This window comes from Dromaius novaehollandiae, chromosome 1, assembly GCF_036370855.1.
Source record: "Dromaius novaehollandiae isolate bDroNov1 chromosome 1, bDroNov1.hap1, whole genome shotgun sequence".
Lineage (NCBI taxonomy): Eukaryota > Metazoa > Chordata > Aves > Casuariiformes > Dromaiidae > Dromaius > Dromaius novaehollandiae.
In genome coordinates this window covers 70181304-70201195 of record NC_088098.1, presented here as the reverse complement: position 1 = coordinate 70201195, position 19892 = coordinate 70181304, and the positions used below count along the sequence as shown (strand labels likewise).

The 19892-nt window shown below is 39.1% G+C and overlaps 1 protein-coding gene across 12 annotated transcripts in view; it reads right to left on the bottom strand.

The window, feature by feature from the left end:
• The window catches only part of SOX5 (SRY-box transcription factor 5), a 651412-nt gene that overhangs the window by 244611 nt on the left and 386909 nt on the right, over window positions 1-19892 (bottom strand). For 9 of the 12 annotated variants that reach the window (XM_064515931.1, XM_064515936.1, XM_064515914.1 and 6 more), the window contains one exon: window positions 14630-14861. In XM_064515931.1, the coding sequence (XP_064372001.1) occupies window positions 14630-14860 (231 nt within the window). In that variant the 5' untranslated portion in view covers window position 14861. The remainder of the gene's footprint in view (window positions 1-14629; window positions 14862-19892) is intronic. The other 3 variants (XM_064515957.1, XM_064515964.1, XM_064515966.1) reach the window with 1 other exon arrangement.

Here is a 19892-nt window from a genome sequence, read left to right as displayed (position 1 = left end):
TCTGCAGCAAGGAAAATTCCAAGCTAGATGATCTGTAAGGTCTTTTCCATCTTAGATCATTCCATTTCCATGACCTTCTTCATATAACTGAAGCGGTGAAACTGCTGTGGCATCCCAGAGTTGGTGCTGAGCTCTAGAAATAAAAGCGTTTTCTCTTGTCCAGAACCTGCTAAATACTAGAAGACTCAACAAAGGAAGAGGTAGGGAACGATTCCTTACCCCAAAGGAAGATGCAGCCATAATGTCATGATTTTCAGTACATATTGCCATCTCCAACGCTACACTGGTCAGCCAGACTTCACCTGGACTCCCCGCTTATAAAAATTCTAGCAAAAATTGGTATTTTGGACTCGTACGCCTGCAAATTCCGAACCGCTTTATGACACAGATTTTCAATAATTTGCCCAAGGTGATGTGGGCCTTGATCCAAAATCTATTAAAGACAAAGCAGTCTTTAAATTAACTTCAAAGAGCTTTGGATCAGACCCATAGTGAATCACTGCACAGTAAATAGAAAATCGGGAGCAGAAATCCCGGTCTAAAGGAGAGCTGACATTCTCTCCTTCATTGCTTCAGTTTACTGAGGGAGGAGAAAACAAACAAACAAACAAACAAACAAAAACACACCAGGAAAGTGGGATTTATCCTATTTCTCTATATCACCTTGCCAGCCCAATGAAATGGTTGCCCTTTCCTCCTTAGCAGTACTTCTAGGAGAATTACTTAACTGCAGAAGCCCTCTGACGGAGCCTGCACAACAGCCCAACTCCATTTCAGCGTCTCTTCAGCACCTGCCCCTCGGCAACGGCAGGACGAGGCCGGAGCAGCACAGGGGAGCGCTACCCCAGCAGAGGAAGGTGCTAGGAGCGTCCGCCGGCATACTCGCTCCCAAATAACTGCGAGCGTAAGACAAAATGCTGTAACAACAAGGAGTTAAAATGTACAGACCAAAGAACATTGCTTAATCCCAGTTTACTGAAAGGACATGTCATTTTTAGAAAGTTGTCCAAACAACTGTCTTAATATTCTCCACCAAAGTGGCTATTAATCAAACAACAAAGGCCCAATTAACACATAGCTGTTGTCACCTTGATGTTAAAAGCTTCTCCCCTCCCCCTCTCTTTCTTTCTTTTTGTCTTTAATGTTACAATCTAACCCAAAAATGCCTCAGGGCCCTACCGGGGAAAAAAAGACAAGATAGAGAGAGGGAGGGAGGGAGAGGGAAAAAAAGGGGGGGGGGAGAGAGAGAGAGAGAGAGAGAGAGAGAGAGTCTTAAATACCATCTCTCCTCTAGGCAGCAATTTCCACAGATGAAGAGGTCACCACTGTTTAACAGTGTGCTGCCACGTTAATTTAGTATGACAAGATAAAGCAGTAATCTCTGCTCGAAGAGGCTGTAAACCGCCTGCTATCCAGGGACATGCTCGAGTCGATTTGCACTGTATATCACTTTATACAATTGCCATGACAAAGCCCCCTGAGTTCCCTCATGTAAATCTCTCCCGCTCCCTCTCAAGCCGCCTGCCAGTCAGGCAGCCCCGGCTCGGCAGTAAGCTCCGCAAACTTGCCGGCTTACGCGCGCCCGGGGCCCCCCTGGCCCCCTCCCCGCAAGAGGAGATGTTTAGGACTTTGATAATCCATTGATCCCACTTCCATATCGGCTTGTATTTTTCAATCTGTCGTGTTAAGTTGTCAGAGAGGGCGATTAAACCGATGTTTCATGTTCCGAGATTTGCGTTCCTGGGAATGATAGTTTTCAAAGCCTTTCTTGCTAGGTTCTGCTTAAAGATTATCCCTAAGAAAGCTGATGTGAATATTATTACTGGCATAAACCTGGTAATAAAACCATAAAGTGTTTTAGGTAAAGACATTTTAGAGATATTCAGGGTTATAAACATAAGAGTTTAAAGCTGGATAGAATTTGGAGTGCTTTGAAAAAAAAAAGGGAGAAAAGAAAAAAGCCCTGCCAAGCTGTGGAGTTTTCTCTTCATGAAGCAAAACAACATATGTAAAAGGGAAAAGGGAACTCACATGTCTGTGTAAAATAAATATAATTACAGAATCGCAGAAAAGGGCATAGGAAAACGCTGACCTGCGTAGTTAGATGGGAAGAAGAAGATGACAGAGCATGTGTGGTAGCAGTGGTCAGGATACTGCCTCAAATAAAACACAGCGACAGCTATATAGAGCGGACAGCTAAGAGAACTGCCTATGTCTCCAGCCGCTGCACAGCTGAAAACATGGTATTCTTGTTGGGGAAATAGGGTGAATTCTCTGCAATATGTTGCAACTCTCATATGCCATACTGCATCTGTAGAACATGCAAGTTTTAAATTATGTCTTCTCTCTATTTCACATCTCATTTGCGTCATTTTCCTATGGCCTGCAGGCATGATACAAGTCACAGCACACAACATACCAAATTGGGTGCCAAAATGTGAAACTGTGCACATGCATATGTACCCACATTCCGGATTAAACATACGTGAGGGAAGAAATAGTATTAGGACAAGCACAGTAGACCGCTTTCTACAAAATAATGTTGAAACATATCACAGTTTCATAACTAATATATTGCTGGGTCTATCAACTATGCCTATCTATGGCATTTGGACCTGCCAGTAATGCTATAAAAATGATTCAGTAAGGCTAAATCAAACGTTTCTGATGCACACTGTGTTCTCCTTATGGAATTAAATTTAAAAACAAATTTTGACATTCATTACAGCTGATAGTAAGAACGATGAATGCTTTATTAAACACACAAGTTTCTAATAGTAATTGGGAAATATTCATTAAATTTAAAATGGGGAAAACCACTGGAATCAATGCCATTTTTCAAGATTGAATCTTTTCAAAATAACCTTTTAAAGGCATGTTGGATTGCTTCTGTTCTCCGATACATATAGGTAACCAACAAAGTGCAAACTGTATATTTAAACGCAAAGTTTATTATTTGATATTGCTTAACATTGCTAGCTGGATATACAGCTAAAGGTTTGTTTTTACAGAACATCCAGTTGTTAACACCTCACTAAATATCATCAGTGCTGGTGAAAAAAAAATTGTTTGCTAGAATATCCATGAAAAAAGAAATAAAAGATGAGCTTGAACATGGTTACTTCTTCTACAAAAATACGAAAGAATAAGTACACAGTAACGTGTGTTACTTCTTTAACTCCATTGTGTACTGTGAATGGGATTACTCTCACCTAATTTTAGCCCCAAATTAGACATCTAGTCTAAACCAGTCATCAAAGCTCCCTCTATAGTCAACAGACAAGCACTTTCAGGGGCTAATTCATCTTTCTTGTCTTAGATGCTTATTTTAAGACTGGAAAGGTTGTTCTCTGAGGGTGGTTATCTTTTTCTATAAACTATGAATAGAGCCTAGACAACTAAATTTTATGTGCCTAAACTTTGGTGAACTGAACCCTTACTTCACTGTATGGCATTCACGAATCTGTGAGGGTGGCTGAGGTTGCCCAGGGAGGCTGTGGAGTCTCCATCCTTGGAGATATTCCAAAGCCGTCTGGACACAATCCTGGGCAACCTCCTCTGGGTGACCCTGCTTGAGCAGCAGGGCTGGACTAGATGATCTCCAGAGGTCCCTTCCAGCCTCAACCGTTCTGTGATTCTGTGAATCTCCATCAGTTTGGAAATACTAATTAAACCACAGACCAGCATGGAAGAAAAACAAGTATAACTTCCATTGTACTGGTGTGTAAATTAAGGCACTGACAAGAGAAGTGAATTGTCAAAGGTAAATCAACAACTCAGCTGGGAATGCAGTCCAATTTCAGTAAACTGATCACTGGAAAACTTACCATTTCTGTTAGTATTTATAAAATTGCAAATACAGAGTGCAGTGACAGTTTCTGGTAGTTTACATAGCAAAATAAAGATACAGGCCCTAAATATACAAAAATAAGATTTCAGTCAAATTGGTTTATTCACATAGACAACCAGGGAATTCATTGTGGCCTTGTGTCAGTATATTGCCCAATACTCCTGTTGACAGCTTCAAAGCTGAAGTTACAGTCTCTGCCCAAAAGCTAAGTTTACACTGGCCACAAGCAAACAGGAAAAGTACATCATCTACCACAGATGTATTCTTTGCAGAACTGAATCACTCTGTTTTCAATTCTGCTTGCAGATACATAAAATCCTGAAAACTGTTTTCCAAAAAAATTTGTCAAATTGGTTTAAAAATAGTTTAAACAATTCTTTTACACGGAAACTATTATGAAAGATCAACCTGCTCTCCCTCACACTCCACTTGCATTAGTGTTTCAAGACAGTATAAATTTAACAATAAATAGATAGTTAGGGTAGTTGCAGACTGTATATTTATAAAATTGAAGATAAACCATAGACTCGCACTGCTAACATCAGTCAGATGCAGGACCCAAACTCAAGTGAGTCAGGTGTTCTGAGCTCTGCGATGCAGAATGCTTTATGTTCCCAGTATAGCTACGTACCATATTCCAAATATCTTTTTACCAAAAAAAAAAAGTAAATTCCTTATCAGACAATTACCTCTCACTCCAGGCCTTTTTGGTTGAAGTTATCTAACTACAGATGTCTATACTACAGGTATCAACAGCTGAGCTCACCACTTTAAACTCCAGATATAACCAGTGAAGAAAAATAGGCACTTCTAGGGTGTGATTCTTCTGACCTTTCTAGGAGCTATATTAAGACAAAATAAATCACATCCTGCTATTGCCTATTCACTTCCATTAACCATAAAGGGAGCTAATGTGACTGGCTAGCTTACCTCTAGACATATACTTTGCAAGCATTTAACCTGATGAATCCTCACCCTGTATTACTAAAAAGGGACATTGCGCTTGGCATGACATTGCTTTATGTGTTCGCAGCCACGTCAATAACTTACTCCCTACGTAACAGAAAGCCAAAATGTCCAAGAGACCTATAATCAATAGAAATTTGCTATTCAGACTGCTGTCACATATCATAAAAACAAAGATTAAATTGAAAATCAGACAAGAAACAAACCCTCCCTCCTACAGAGCTCTAAACCCAGGGAGCTATACATTTGTATATGGGTGTTTTGTGGAGACCCACAGATCCTAGGAATGCTTTTGCCTTTGGATACAGAAGGATCCAAATTTGAGCAACTCTCCTGATTATAAGTGCAGCAGTTTAAAATGAAAAGAATTATGACTTCCCAAGAAGGCAGGGAATTTCACTTACCATTTCATAGATGAAAACCCACACTTTAAATTTAATCTGAAAATCAGCACAGATTGATAGGCCACACAAGCAGGGCCTGAAGCAGAGATATTTTGTACTATTTCTAGGTAGCAATATTAATAAGCAATGCAAGCTTCCACTTCTGATATGTCTTAGTGTGTAGATCCACATACAATCTATTGCAGTAATTCAGACTTGAGATGTCAGAAGGATTTTACCTTTTGCTATAATATTTCTTATTTTGTGTCATCAAACTCCAATCTTACAAAAAGATATGTGCAGAAAGAGTTATTGTCAGTGACCTCTCCTCCCCTCCCTCTTGCTATCATCAGCATTAGGTTCCAATCAACCAGATTATTTTGCAGGAACAGGGTCATAAGCTAAGCATTCTGGGGCAGGAATGTTTCTTTTTTCTGTCTCTGTAAAAATAAATCATGCTCTGGGCACAATATAGATAAAGATAATAACAGTCTGATGTTAGGTTTTATTGGTCTGTGTTTTGGACAATCTATAATTTGCCTGTTGCCTGTACAAACTACAAACAGTTAATCTTTATAGTCCTTTTTTACCTTATGGTGGACTGAGTTTTAAAAACATAAAAAAGGATACTGAAGCAGACTCTACTTCCATATATAAGGATAATATTGTTTATGGTGCTGTGGCAAAAATTATACTTGGTTAAACTGGGCACAAACTCTGCTCAGTTATGCCCAATTGCTTTAATCTAGTGACGCTAAGTTAACAGGATTCATTGAGGCTACTTCTCCTTTGCTAAGAGCAAAGATGCCTTATCTGTTCACACAAACTGTATATGAACAGTAAAAAGAAACAAAGAACTTAACAGTATTACAATAAATTTGGAAATGAGGCTGGCCAAGCTATTGAGGCAAGCTTGCTACCCCAGTCATAAAGGACTATTCTTACTTAAGAAAATTTGTTTCCTCCATTTAATTGTTCTGAAACACTTTTGAGCATTGGTTGGTTCAGCAACATTGCAGCATGTTAATCTTCTCCCTTGGTTAGGTTTCTGCACATGCCTTAGGAATTAACCCACATATTTTAGAGGCACACGCTTAAGCAAACGCTTGTTGAAATTTAGAATCTCTGTTTTGCCACAGGTTCTTCGCCAGCCATGAAACTCCAACGAAAATTAATAAATCCATTTAATCCAAGATATAGTGGAGAAGGCGAAATTTCACTGATATACTAAAGATAAGAGAAAGTAGGTAGCTCCATGACAGAAAAAAACATGACTGGATGATATGACACTTTAAACGCTAGCAACTGCCTGAAGCCACATGTTCATTATGACTTTAACCATTACTACTTCTGGTGAATCTGCAAAAGCATGAGCAATCTCAAGAAAAATTAAAGAGAGAATGCTGGCCTAGGCACAGCCTAATGGAACTTAATTCGTGTAACCTGAGAAGACATACTTGAAGGAGACAAAGTCAAAAACATGACACAGCATTTCGCTGAGCCATTAAAAGGACAGGAAACAAAGAAATACTTTAAAATGTCACTATGATGGGCAGCATCCTAACTATGGGCACAAACATTCTTTAATGGGAGAGCACAGGCTAAAACATGACTGCGAAGCAGAAGGTTCTGACACTTCTAAGAGGCAGAGCTGATAAGCACAGAGATTCCTCGCAACCCTGAAATTCAAGAAACCGTGACCAGCACCTCACAGTGCATTTCAGTTTTGGTATATTTCAACTGAAAGCAGAGATTGTATCAAGAACCAACAATCTTCAGCTTACTGACATTCTGTACAGGCAAATAACGCACTGCATTCTTTTACTGTGTAATGTCTTTGTATGAGCTATTTGCTAAAAGGCTTTAAAATGGATTAAATAATAAAAATGACTAAGTTATATAAAGACTACAAGCAGAGGAAGAAAAGGCATAAGGAAGAAACAGGTTTTCAGAGTAACTGAAAGTAGATAAAAAGTGATATTGTAACAGTATTGTTCTTGTAAAGCTGGAAGGAGAGAAGAAGGCTTTCTCACCTGCAGTGAAAAGAAAGGGGGAAAGCCACATCAGCTACTGGTGGGAAATAAGGTAGATATGAAAAGAGTATGGGGCAGACAGAATGCACAAGGGGAAAAATGGTCTTGAAGTTCTAACATGAACAGGCAACCACTGGAGCAAAAAGGAGTCAAGGTGGTATGCAAAGGTAAAAGAACTACATAGGGTGCAAAATACAATCAACTTAGATACCTATGTGCCTTGCCTTGATGCGTGTGTCAGATAAAAGGTATGAAAGTCTGCACTCTAATCCAGTAGTAGTTGCACAGCCAGTCAAAGGCCAAAAACTTCCTAAAAGCAGTGAACAAGTTTGGCCAAACCTCACTGGTTGAAAGGGAAAGCACGAAAAGTAATCAAATTTCTGTTGCCTTTTCTTTCAAGAACCATGGAGAATTGGGTGTTGTATTTGTAGAAGAATCTCTGTCTCACTGCAATGCTGTGAAGATACTCATTTTCAACAGAGAAAAGACAAAGACACAGTATAAATTTGGGCAGACTGCCACAGGTGATGGATCTGGACAGAAGAAACTATGCAAAGTCCTCAGCTATTGTTTGAGTTCTGGTAGAATGGAGATACCACAGATTCTGCCTAGGTTACGTCACAGCTGGGGTTCAACAGTTGAAAACAAAAGCAGAAAGAAGAACACTGAAATATAGTCTCTCTACATCGTCACACTTAAACAAATCTTGCAGTCTTGCAGAGGCTTTCTGTGTCTTCATCTTTAGCAGCACTCCTTAACCTGTAGCTCCAAAATTTTGTCTTGACCTTACTAATGTTCCACACCTGTGATAGATCCCACCTCCCTCTGGAAGACCTCCCTTCTTCTCATCGTCGCCTCTGTCTCCTGGGTGCCAGCTGCAGCATACTGCTGCAGGCATGCTGCTGCAGTTTCCAACCATAAAAGCTGCACATACCACGGGGCTGGCCGGGCAGATCTGAAGCCAATGCACTATTTCCAGGAAGAAACGTAGAAGCCTCAGTGAAACTGCCTAGCACATCTCAGTAAATGTGTGTAATCCTGAACAGAGCTACCTCCTAAAGGCAATCTGGATTGAGATATCAATTTGGAATGAGGCCACTGTGTCCACTGTGGAGGTCCTGGGGTAGACCACTTTGCTTAGAAAGATGACCAAGTTTTTTATTTTAAGTATTTTTTGAAAGGGCATTTAATAGTTCTTTTTCTTTCATCAGAAGAGAGCATCTGGTTCAAATATTCCTAAGGACTGCAGGTTGTATGATTTTACCTGTTTTTCTGGGTAATTTTTCAGTTATTCAAGTGAATTAGATTTTGCTAGTATTTATGCAAGAACTTTAAATGAAGATATTTTCCAGTATGAAGTCAATGAATTGATTCCTAGGCATATAATCATTTGCAAACAATGGATACATACAGTTCCCAGCACTTCTATAAAACAAAGGTGTTTACTTTTCTGTTGACTATTTTCTGCTTAACTGCATTCAAATGCATCCATTAGAAACGTGACTGCTTCACAGTAAGATGATCTTCAGCAAAAACAAACAACTGCTGTTTCCACTTCTCTTCATGGCCTTTAAAAACTACAGTCATCCGCACCCTGTATTTCATGCAGTTTATAAACGATGAAGCTGGTCTTGATTTGTATATTTATTGTTTTAAATGTAGTTCTAACCCTCCTGCTTAGAAAAAGATAGAGGCAATTTCCTACTTTGTTTCTTATTTATTGTCCTCTAACAAACTTTTGGACCTTTCAGAGTCTGATCAAAACACCGACAGGCCTTTTCAGACTTCAACTAGCCTTTCTGGCCATTTACTTCAGCCAGAGGAATAATATATGCACCCTTGCTTTTCATGGCCACAGGTAATCAAAACTCACCATATTAACAGAGTGGTACAACAAATCAAGGGAACTTACCCAAACTAACATATTACCTCTGAATTGCACTATGGCTTTAATCTCTGCCTCATCTGATGAATGAAAATATTTAATTTGGTTTACCTGCCCTACATAGGATGAGTATGACAAGTAGTTTGCAAGTAAATGTTAAATAATATAAGCATTACTTACAGAAATAGATAGGACAGGATGGAGAGCCTGTCATGTCAAATCATGACAAGGAGGACAGGCAGGTTCTAATAACTTAAATGTAAGATATTTTGTCATGCAGATACCAAATGCATCAAAGGTTTTTCTGGCTCTCTCACTATTGGTTCCCATTAACTGTATAGAGTTTTCTAGAGTCAGGACAAAATGATAAAACAGGCAACTTCTGCAGGTGTTTGATGGGTCTTGGCTGATTCTTCTTTATTTGTTCCCTTTCCTAATAGCCCTCACAGTCATTCTCTGAAATGGCACAAGTATAAAGATTGAAAAGATCAAACTCCGATACAAGCCTGAAATTATATCTGTGGAAACAGCTTTCATGTGCTACTTTTGTGATGACATTTATAATGCAATGTTTGTAACAATGCAATTTCATCATCTTATAAATATCAATTTACCATGAAGAGAAGAAGGAAAGAACAACAAAAAAAGACAAATGCAAACTTATCAGCATTTCTGCTTTGTTTTAATTAAACTAGTCTTGTTCAGATAAGCCTGCCTCTTACAAAACAACAGTTTATAGTTTAAACTGTGAAACTCTCTGTGTATGTGTGCGTGTGTGTGTGTGTGTAATTACGGTGCCTGCTAACAATTTCATACTGCCACATTGCACATATGGCTTCCAAGCTAGCTTTATCTGAATCTCTGTGAATCTATTCTCCGTGCTATTAAACTGAGCACATTCCACATCGTTCAAAAGTAATTACACTTTTGTCTAGAGTGTAGGAGACTGCTCTCCCCAAACAATGAAATTCTCATTATTAGAGCTGGCACAATAACGGCACTGGTGTTCACAACACTGTGCATTTTACCATCACAATAACTTATCCTAAGCTTGATGCACAAAGGTACACTGGAAATTAAAATTTCTCTAAAACCACTGTGGGTCTTTTTTTTAATAGGCATTCTTTCGCTCAGTATAATTAGAGTCCTATTTTGACTTTTTAAAAAGCTATACACATTCAGATTTCCATTCTCTTCACAACTTCTGAGCAGTAGCTAAGTGCTCTAGCTGCATGTTGTTCTGATCCAATAATACTCACATGTTGATGACCCCAGACCAACCAGTGAAGTGTAGATCAGGATGTATGTGAAGATTAAATTCAAATGTAGCACTAAACAACTTTTTATTTTGGGCAAGTGGAGGAAAGGCATGAAATAATGTGTAGGTATGCTCTTTGAGCAGTATTACTGTTGTTCTTAACATGACCAAAATTTCTTAATATACTTCCCAAGTGACAAAGGAAAGGACTTTATGCACCACAGAAATGCAACAATTATTAGTGAGAAACAAGGCTATTTAACAATGCACTGTAATATTTCATATCAATTTAAAGCACAGCTGAAAATGAACACTGAATCCCACTGAAAGTGTAGGACAAATGTGGGCTAGCAAATGCGGTCAGTTTGGTATATGAAAGGACAATGGCACAACGATACTCCACCAGTACGGTCTTCTGGTCAGAACTTGCCTTTTTCTACCGCATCTGGCATTTGAATGGTATTCTATCGCTATGAAAAATGGTCAAAGTTAACCACAGTACACCATGTCCACAACATACATTAATCAGCTACTATGCTTTCAGCCTTCCCGTCTCTTATGTTCAGCAATCAGTGCGCAGACACTGCTGGTGACATCAGCACGCTTGGGAGATGGAGAAAGCACAAAGCACAAGGTTCCATAAGGCAGGCAAAAACAAATAAATAAAATAAAGCCTCAGAACTTAGACAAGCCTCAGAACTTAGACAAACTACAACTATCCCTGCAAATACTGCAGCCTTAACAAGTTTCTTCAAAAAGCTATTGATTGATACTATAATCCTCAAGGGTTTCCCAGCTAAGCTTATGGCCTGCAATTAACATTCTAAGGGGACACTCATATATATTGTATGGCAAATGATTTGTCTTATACTTTATTCCAAGTTCTTGATTTAAATCCGATAAATTAGCTCTTCCACTAGTAAGAAAAGAAATGCTCTCCTACTTAGAATAAGTATCTAGTTTCTTCTTCAACAGCAAGGGAGTTTAGGATACAGTTGCCCCTGCCTCTGAAAGACCTCTCTCTGGCTGCAGTTCCAGCAGCCTCAGAAATATGCTGTTCACTTTGATGGAAAGATGGAAGGTGTGGTTTTGCAGCTTCTGTGCTGATATGGTTAGGTTTAAAGACTTCTTTCTTGGGCTTCTGCCCTCCTTTATAGAAAGAACTTTCCCAGCATTCACAGCTGTGCCCCTAAACTGGCTGTCAAAGACAGGAGCTGTGACAACTTGAGCTATAGGAACAGGGAAAATTTTGGAAAATGTAAGTTTTGCAAATCATTGAGCTGTTATTCTGCTGCAATTAGCCCTTTACCCTAAGGCTCCTGGGATGTCCCAGCTGGCAGGACTTGTAAAAGGAAGCACAGCTGGAAGTAACCCATGAAACAGAGGGCCAGTTAGCAGCTAAAAAAAAGAGGCCAAGAAATTGATTCTCAAGGCTGAAATTGTTTTCCTAGCTTCTCTTTGTGACCCAGTGTTGAGGCAGAGTATGAGGAGACGGCGATGGCTGGGGTGGCAAGAGGAATTCAGCCACGCAGCCTACCAAAGAGACAAAGCTGTGTAACTCCACACCTTTCCCAGACTCCTTGGCTGCAGTTTTCTTCTGCTGGGTTGGCTCCCAAAGCCCAATGGGAGTTGTATATGTAGCCTACACAGAAAGATCTCCGTGGATCTAAAGGTCCATCTAAAAATCACTTGGGAGAAACGTCTTAGCCAACAAAACATGCACAGAGCGGTTTGGTTTAGAGGCGTGCAGTCGAGTGATGCCCTGCATGATTACCAGCTAGCTGCATATCTGATCGTATCTTATTGGACACTGGAGAGATCTGAAAAGGTATACCCTGTTATGGACAGCATATGGCTGCAAAATGAGAACTCCATGGTCACTTGGAGACTCAGTCAGTAGGTGCAGTACAGCTGACAAGCTATTAACAAGTGTGAAGCACACTGCTGGAGCTTTGTCAATAAAACTGTATTGGACTGCACTGTGTGGTTGTGTGTGCACACGCATACACCTGGGCTGGCTTTCCAGAGACAGTAAAACATCAGAGAATGTCAGTTCAAACAGTATAAAAATGACCTCTGTGATGCTACCAAGGTGAGAATATTCTTTGGGAATTACTGTTGTAAATGATAATCACACAAATTAAAGCCATCTAAAAGTTATCCAAGCTCTGGATTCAGTCGGTTCCTTCTTTTAAGATACAACTGTATACCACAAGGACAGAGGGAGGGATTGTGTGTATTTTGCTCATTTATACAATCACTTCCTTTTATCTGGAAACATACACACTATATCCTTTCTGACCTACCTGGATGATCATTTTTACATGACGTTCTTCACTAAAAGAGAAATATTACCAAAATGTCACATGCATTCAAACTGGCAATTTTTTATGCATGTATGAAACCAAAACCTGTCCCCACAACCCAAAAAATTGCTTCAAATCAACCTACAGTATCTCATTACCACAATGAAATTGCCTAAGACATACAATACTGTGTATTATTAAGAGACATAATACACTGTTTTCATATCAGATTAAATATAGTCTATACAGCAGGAAGTCACACTGGATGATCAGCTAAACTTCTTGGTCTTAAAAACTATAAATGAATAGAAAAGCTTGTTAAAATCAGTTAAAGAGCAGTCAAATGTTTCACTGAGGTGCAGTTAGAATATTCCTGCTGGGCTCCTTAGAAGACGATGAGTTTTTTTTCATTATGGTCTAATTCTACAGATGAAGTCATCAAAAGTTTGACTATTAACTTATCTGTCCTAAGGAACAGCTCCTTTTCTTTAATACGCTCTCTTAAGACAGGCCAAAACACAGCAAAGCTCATACATCAGTAACAACCTAACACCCCATTTACTGGAACTGTATATTAATGAATTACATCTGCATAAAATGCATAATAAGGGATCAGAAGCAAACCAGTTAGAAAAAGATAATGACAACCCTGCCCATGAGTAATTTTTGCAACAAGGTTCTTTCTTGACTTAAAGTTACAATAGTTCAAAATAAAATTAAATATTCCAAATCACTGTGTGAACTTAAGCATTAGAGCAACAAGGTGCGGGGGGGGGGGGGCAAGGAATGGGATGAGTGAGTCACTTTGTCTAGGAAAGCAGCTTCAGTGAATATCCAGTGACTTTGTCCAATGAGAAATAATAATCCCTAAGGCTTTTTATACAGACCTTGTTACATATGCGTAATGAGCTGTAAGGGCTTAAATAGCACTATGGAGTTGTTGCAGGCTTTTATGAGAATAAACTATCACCTATTTTGGGATTCCTTTTTAAAAGCCTTCAGATATACATGTCCATTCGTTATCTTCACTTCGAGTGAAATTGTCAGTGCCCTTGTCAAAATGGGGGACTAACAGAAAAGTTACAGTCAATTTGTACACAGGCAAGAACTGTGCAAGTGTGTTCACAACAGACAGCTTTGCCAAGGTGCCTAAGTCCTGCAGTTTCAATGGCTTTTCCTGCACCTTTCAACCTTTACAAAAATGTATCACAGTACTCTACATTAAACATTCAAACACTTCACTTTAAAGCAGTGACACCACAGTACTAGTGAGGTACACTGCATTGTCTTCTTGTTCTTGTTGTCTGTCTGTTTTTATACAAAGCCAGTTCTGGACTATCAGTGGGCTGCTAAATGAAGTGAATTAAGTGCACACTATCATTTGTAAAATGCATAAAGAGGAGATAATTCACAAGTGAAAAAGTAGTAGGCTGATACAATTCTGTAAACACAGTAAATTTTCTTTTAAGTATCTGTGGCATGTAAAATACACATCAGACTGGAATTCTTAAAAACTGCAAAATCCAAAGTTGCTTTTTATACCTTTCATCCAGACTTGTGTGCTTTACTATTGCACAAACTTGGCATTGGGGTGATATTTCAGACACCACGCCAAACATGACTCTCACTTACAGTGTTCCAAAACCATTTACTGCTTGCTGAATACATAGACTTCAAATTTACATCACTGTAACTAAAAAATTTTAGCACCCTAAAAGCCAGCAGGCAAAGGTGAGGAAAAGGGGAGTTTGCACCATGCGTGATTTAGCATTTGTAGTGGAGGGTAAAGGCAGTCCAGCTAGGTCAAAGCTTTCACATTATTGTAGCATGTTCTGTGCGTGTAACTATGCATTGTATACTCCATAAATTTGAGATCTGGATGCCAAACTACTGTAGAGGCAGAATTGAAAGAATGGATGTAAGCACAATAGACCATTAGCAAACCTACCATTGTGTTGTGCTGAGAAGTGGGAGTCCTATGGCCACAGTTCTCTTGCGTCAGCAGAGAAACTGGCTGAAATTCCTCAGAGTGAGGCTTGTTGGGAAAACTCACATGCAAGGGAAGGTGAAAGGCTGGGAGCCCGTCACTCTCCTCTTCTCCCACTTTCTGTCTGCTTGTCACCATGGCTACCTCTCCATCTGCTTCCCCATACGGAGAGGCTGGTCGCTTGGAAGACATCCTGGAAGGAACAAAAGAGGAGAAAATAATGAAACCTCCAAATAAATCCTTAATGCCGTCATTGTGTGGTTAGGGGCCATTGTAACAGAAATGCCTTTTTTGTGCTGGCAGAGAGCAGGAAACCATCCAAATACCACTGCAAAGCATACACAATTGGGAACAATGGCCAAGCAGGTAGCAACAGAACAGTGGCTTGTTTGTTGTGAGAATAATACACTAATATAGCACTCTCTTGTATTCTGGCTTCTTAAACATGAAAATTCACCTAAGAAGACTGTATAATGAAATGCAATTCCTTTAAAAATATATCCATCTAGTTTTGTATTTGCAAGAGATTGTAGAAGACAGAATGTCTCCCAATGCAATCTATTGTCAACTCAGCTTTTAAGGAATAATCATCTGCATGTAGTTAATAATTTCTAAAAAAACCCATAAAATAAAAAAGCTTGCTGTCAAGACAAAACGTCTGTGTTTATAAAACTTCACCTATGTGAATGATAGAACATTACAGTCACGTTGAAATAATCTTTTAAGGTTCACAGATCTGTGATAGTTAAGCAATTAAACATTTGGACATTAATAATCAAAGCTTTTTGACAGCATAAATTCAAGGTTGTAATGACTGACTGAAGACTTGCTGTCAAGATAGCCTATATTTCCTACCTATAGCCGTACCAGGAAAAAAAACATGTAAATATAAATTACGTCTATATAAAACAGGATACCCAAGGAATCTACATAGGGCATGTATTGTAAAATCAAACACAAATCTTTATGTAAAATTTGGGCCCACTTTCCAAATTTTTTGAGATTGCCTGATAATACTGTTCTGATAATATCTGTACATCTTCACCTTACAGAAAGACTAAAAGAATCCTTATGTCATCAGAAAGGTCAGTTTTCATCCAAGACAGTCACAATAAAAAGTCTTACAACACAGTATGAACTCAGAACACTTCAGTTTGGTCTTCAGAATACAAAGGTCCAGCTAAGTGCTAAAATATTGGGGACTTTGGGATTAATTACAACAGCATTGTTCATCAAAATCAGGATATGTGCATGCATGGCATAATGAGCCACTGTGCTAAGCAGGGGCATCTGTAAAAAGGAGCGGAATGAAAAGTAAGAAACCCTACAGACATAGTCAAAAGAAGAAAAGAAATAAAAAAGAAGAATATTTAATGGAAAATGAGAAGTTATGAACGAGGAAACTGAAGGCTACTGCACATAAAAGTTGAAAAGAGAGGCTGAAGTAATACTGCTCCTCCTCAAAAATCTAGCATTTATGATTCTAATTACCCCATTTTGATTTTCCACTTCACAGTTAAAGGATTGCGTTTCAAAAGCCCAGCAGCCTCTTGAACCATGTGTGGGGCTGCTGTGAGGTGGAGCATGTCCATGCGATTTGGCATATTGAGCACGAAATGGTTCTTAGCGGCAGTCAACTGGGTCTGAAAACAAACAGTGACTTTAAACAGCCCTTTGTTGGGACTTATTTTGTTTCTAATGATCTCATTTTGAGCTCTGCCTCCTGAGCCAAGTTAGATTATATTAAAAAAAAACCCTCAGACAGAAAAAAGAAGCCTACCAGAACCAATACTCAGTTGCACATCCCCTGTTCTTCTGAACACCACCTATTGTCTGCACATAGAGAAGCAATCTGTATTTGCTATTAATGTTTGACTCAGTCCAACAGGCTAACACCTCATACATCCTACCTGAATTCTGTTTTTTAGGCTCTCCCACCTACGTGTCTGCAGAGAAGCATATGTATAAAGACAGAGATCACCAGATAGACTCTAACTGGCAGTTTTCTATTAGCCCACTGAATTCAGGATTTTACAGCTATGTTTGATGTGACAGTCCCCAAGCTTTTCATCTGCAGAAACCATATAACTGTCCTTAAGTTAACAGGAATTATTCATATTCTGCACTGACATACACACCACACCAAGGTATACATTTTCTACTGATTCGGAGGGTAACATTAGGGTTACTTGTTTCTGGAGTGCCTTAATAGAAGCCTGGGTTTAGAAAATCTCTCTTTCTGAAAATCAGTACTAAGTGGTTGTCTCAATTTTGGCAAACAAAAAGGGAGGGACACAAAAATCATTAGTCAGGCTTTCCACAGCAAGGCTCTATACTTCAGGACATTTATATTTGACGAGATGACTGAAAACACTGTAAACCACCTACAAAATTCTCCACTAAAATTCACTTTGACAGTATAAGAGAGAGAGGATGCCTTCCTCTGTAATGAAGATTTGTATTGTATACTCTATACTCAAGTTGTGTGAAAAACTCCCACTGATGTTAACCCAGAATAACCACAGATTCTGTCACATTACTTCGCAAGGAGAGTTTGACTATCATTTCGAAGTAAAGCTCTTCTGTTAAACTTTTTCTGTGAATATATGGTTTCCACTATAGTGTTCTGTTAGCATGCTGCAAATCATCATCACCTTCTGCTTGTCACTGTTCCCAAAAGGGATGATATCAATTTCTGCAGGGAATTTATAAAAAACAGGCAAGGAAGGCAAAAGAAGTGACCACCTCTATATACTAGCATGAGAGATTATCATATTTTTGATCTAAAACTAAAACCTATGGGCTAGACTGTGGGCCACATTGAAACTAGGGAAGGAGCAAAAACCTTCTTCCTACCTCACACAGCTCTTATGAGATCCAGCTTAAATTGCAAGCCGTGTGCCCATCATAAGGCTAGAGGGCTAAGAAATGACTAAGGTGGCTAAGAGGACTAAGTTACTCTTCCCATCTGCATTACTCTTCCAAGTGACTAGGACATTCGGAGAAGCGGCTGCACAACCCTAGGGAAGGGTCATGGAGCTCAGAAAATGACTGCACGTTGTTTTCAGGTAACTGCCCATACATGAGCTGGGCATAATCTGGCCTGCACCACCTTTAACATCAAACACAAACATCACAGTTTCACAGAAAAGACTTACTCCTTATGAACATCTGGAAAATTTTCAAAAGAAAACGCAAGATTAAAAAAAAACAAAACAAAACAAAAACCAACTACTTCAACCTGAAATGGCTTCCAAAAAGGACTGAAAGTACCAAAGCCTATAGCAGCAAATTACTCTGATAGGTTCACAAGCAGAAAACAACATGATACAAGGTAAATCCATTCACAGTTAGTCTTTCATTATTTCTACAGTTTTACTGGTCCTTCTTCTGAATTTTCAATGTGCCCACACTCCATATCCTTGAATTCTCTTCTTTTCACACATCTTCATTTTCCAGAGCTAATGCTGATAAAACTCAGTATTAAATGAGATTCCACATCTGAGATGCAAGTAAAGTTGAGTTCCCATTATAAACAATACACGAAGGGAAACAGCTAAATTCTGAGTCACTATGTTATCTGAAACTGAGCTTTTTTAAACAGATCTAGGTCTAAGTTTTAAAAAGCGAGGGACTCAAATTATACCATCTTAACAGAGGACTGCAAACATCTTGGATCTACCCTCAGTCATAACAGAACAGTTTACAGTTCACATGACTTGAATATCTTTTCCTTAAACGATCTGAAACTAAGAAGGGTTTTCAATTGCACCACTGTGAAGGAAGGTTTACTATCAGAGAGGAAATGTCAGTTCCCTCAAACATCAACTTATGGATAAGATTAAAAAAAAAAAAAAAGAAGAAGTCAAGACCCAGCTCACAGAAAAGTTGCTACACAGCGCACCAGATCCTGAAGCTAAAACAGTGCCTCTGCAGAGGGAATCCCTTACAATTTAATACCTGCAAGGAGAGTTGAATTTTTAACCGTCAATAATCCATTCTGCTGAACATCAACTCAAGATCTAATTTTTTAGACAACCTAAATCTACCAAGTTCAGATGCAGCAGGATGCAGCCAGTACTCAGCTCTGTACAGACATATCTGAGTTACAAAACAAGGGCCCGAGATGTTTATCAAAAGGTTAGGAGGAAACTGAAGACTCAGTTCAGGTGAGGAATTCACATACCACCCTATTTCTTGCAAGGGTACTCCTCTGTTTTAGGAAGCGCTCCTTAATATGCAGAAAATGGGGGGGGAAATTACAAATTAAAAATATAGTTCTTCTATTAAACAAACACAGGTTCTGGTAGTTGGTATGGTTTTTCAGGGCAGTAAAATCTCATTCTTCGAACTCCCTCTTATCCCGCAAATACCTGATGTGATTCCTCTCCCACGAGAGGTTCCCGTCTTGGGCTCCACATGTTCCTTCACACCCCTTCGATTTCCAGGGGCCCCTGTGCAGGCTTAAGCTGCCGCTGTGGGCCCCCTGAACCCCGCCTTTGCCACTGACTGCCCAGCGGCTGGCTTTTCCCACCACGCTGCATCTGCATAAATTGTTTCCTCACGCCATATAAAAATATTGGTTCCACCCAAATAATTTCGGTCTACCAAATACCACTAGTTTATTTTTTTTCCATGAGTTTAGTGCCTCAGAAGAGGGATCTTTCCACAGGTCTGGGTTTTTTCATTATTTTTAACAGAACCTCATTTAAGAGTCCCCACTAGATTTCCATTTGTTCACTGGTTTTGGTTCATTCAATTCATGATGGCATACCCAAAATAAATCTAAAACGGTATCCAGTATTCAAGGAGATAGTGCCCTCTAGCACACAACCAGCATCCATTCCAATTTGATTGCTTTTGCCATAAAATTTCATAAATTTTATGTCATAAAATCCTAATCTTGTTACATTAAGCAAAATACCTCAGAAACATTTCAAATATCCACAAAAGCTTTTGGAGAAATGGCTTATCCATGTCTTTAAAAGTGACAAACATGGATGTGTCAGGAGAAAAAGATATGAGGCCATAAATCTTAACTTGTTGGGAGTTAATTAAGGGATTCATCAATCATTACACAGCTAACTCTATATATATATACAGGCAAAATCCCATCAGCTGCCACAACCTACAGCAAGCTACAGGTTAAAAACTCCCAAAGTCCTTCTGTTCTGACTATTTATAAATGACTTTGTATAATCTAGCATTAAGACCTGTAATTATA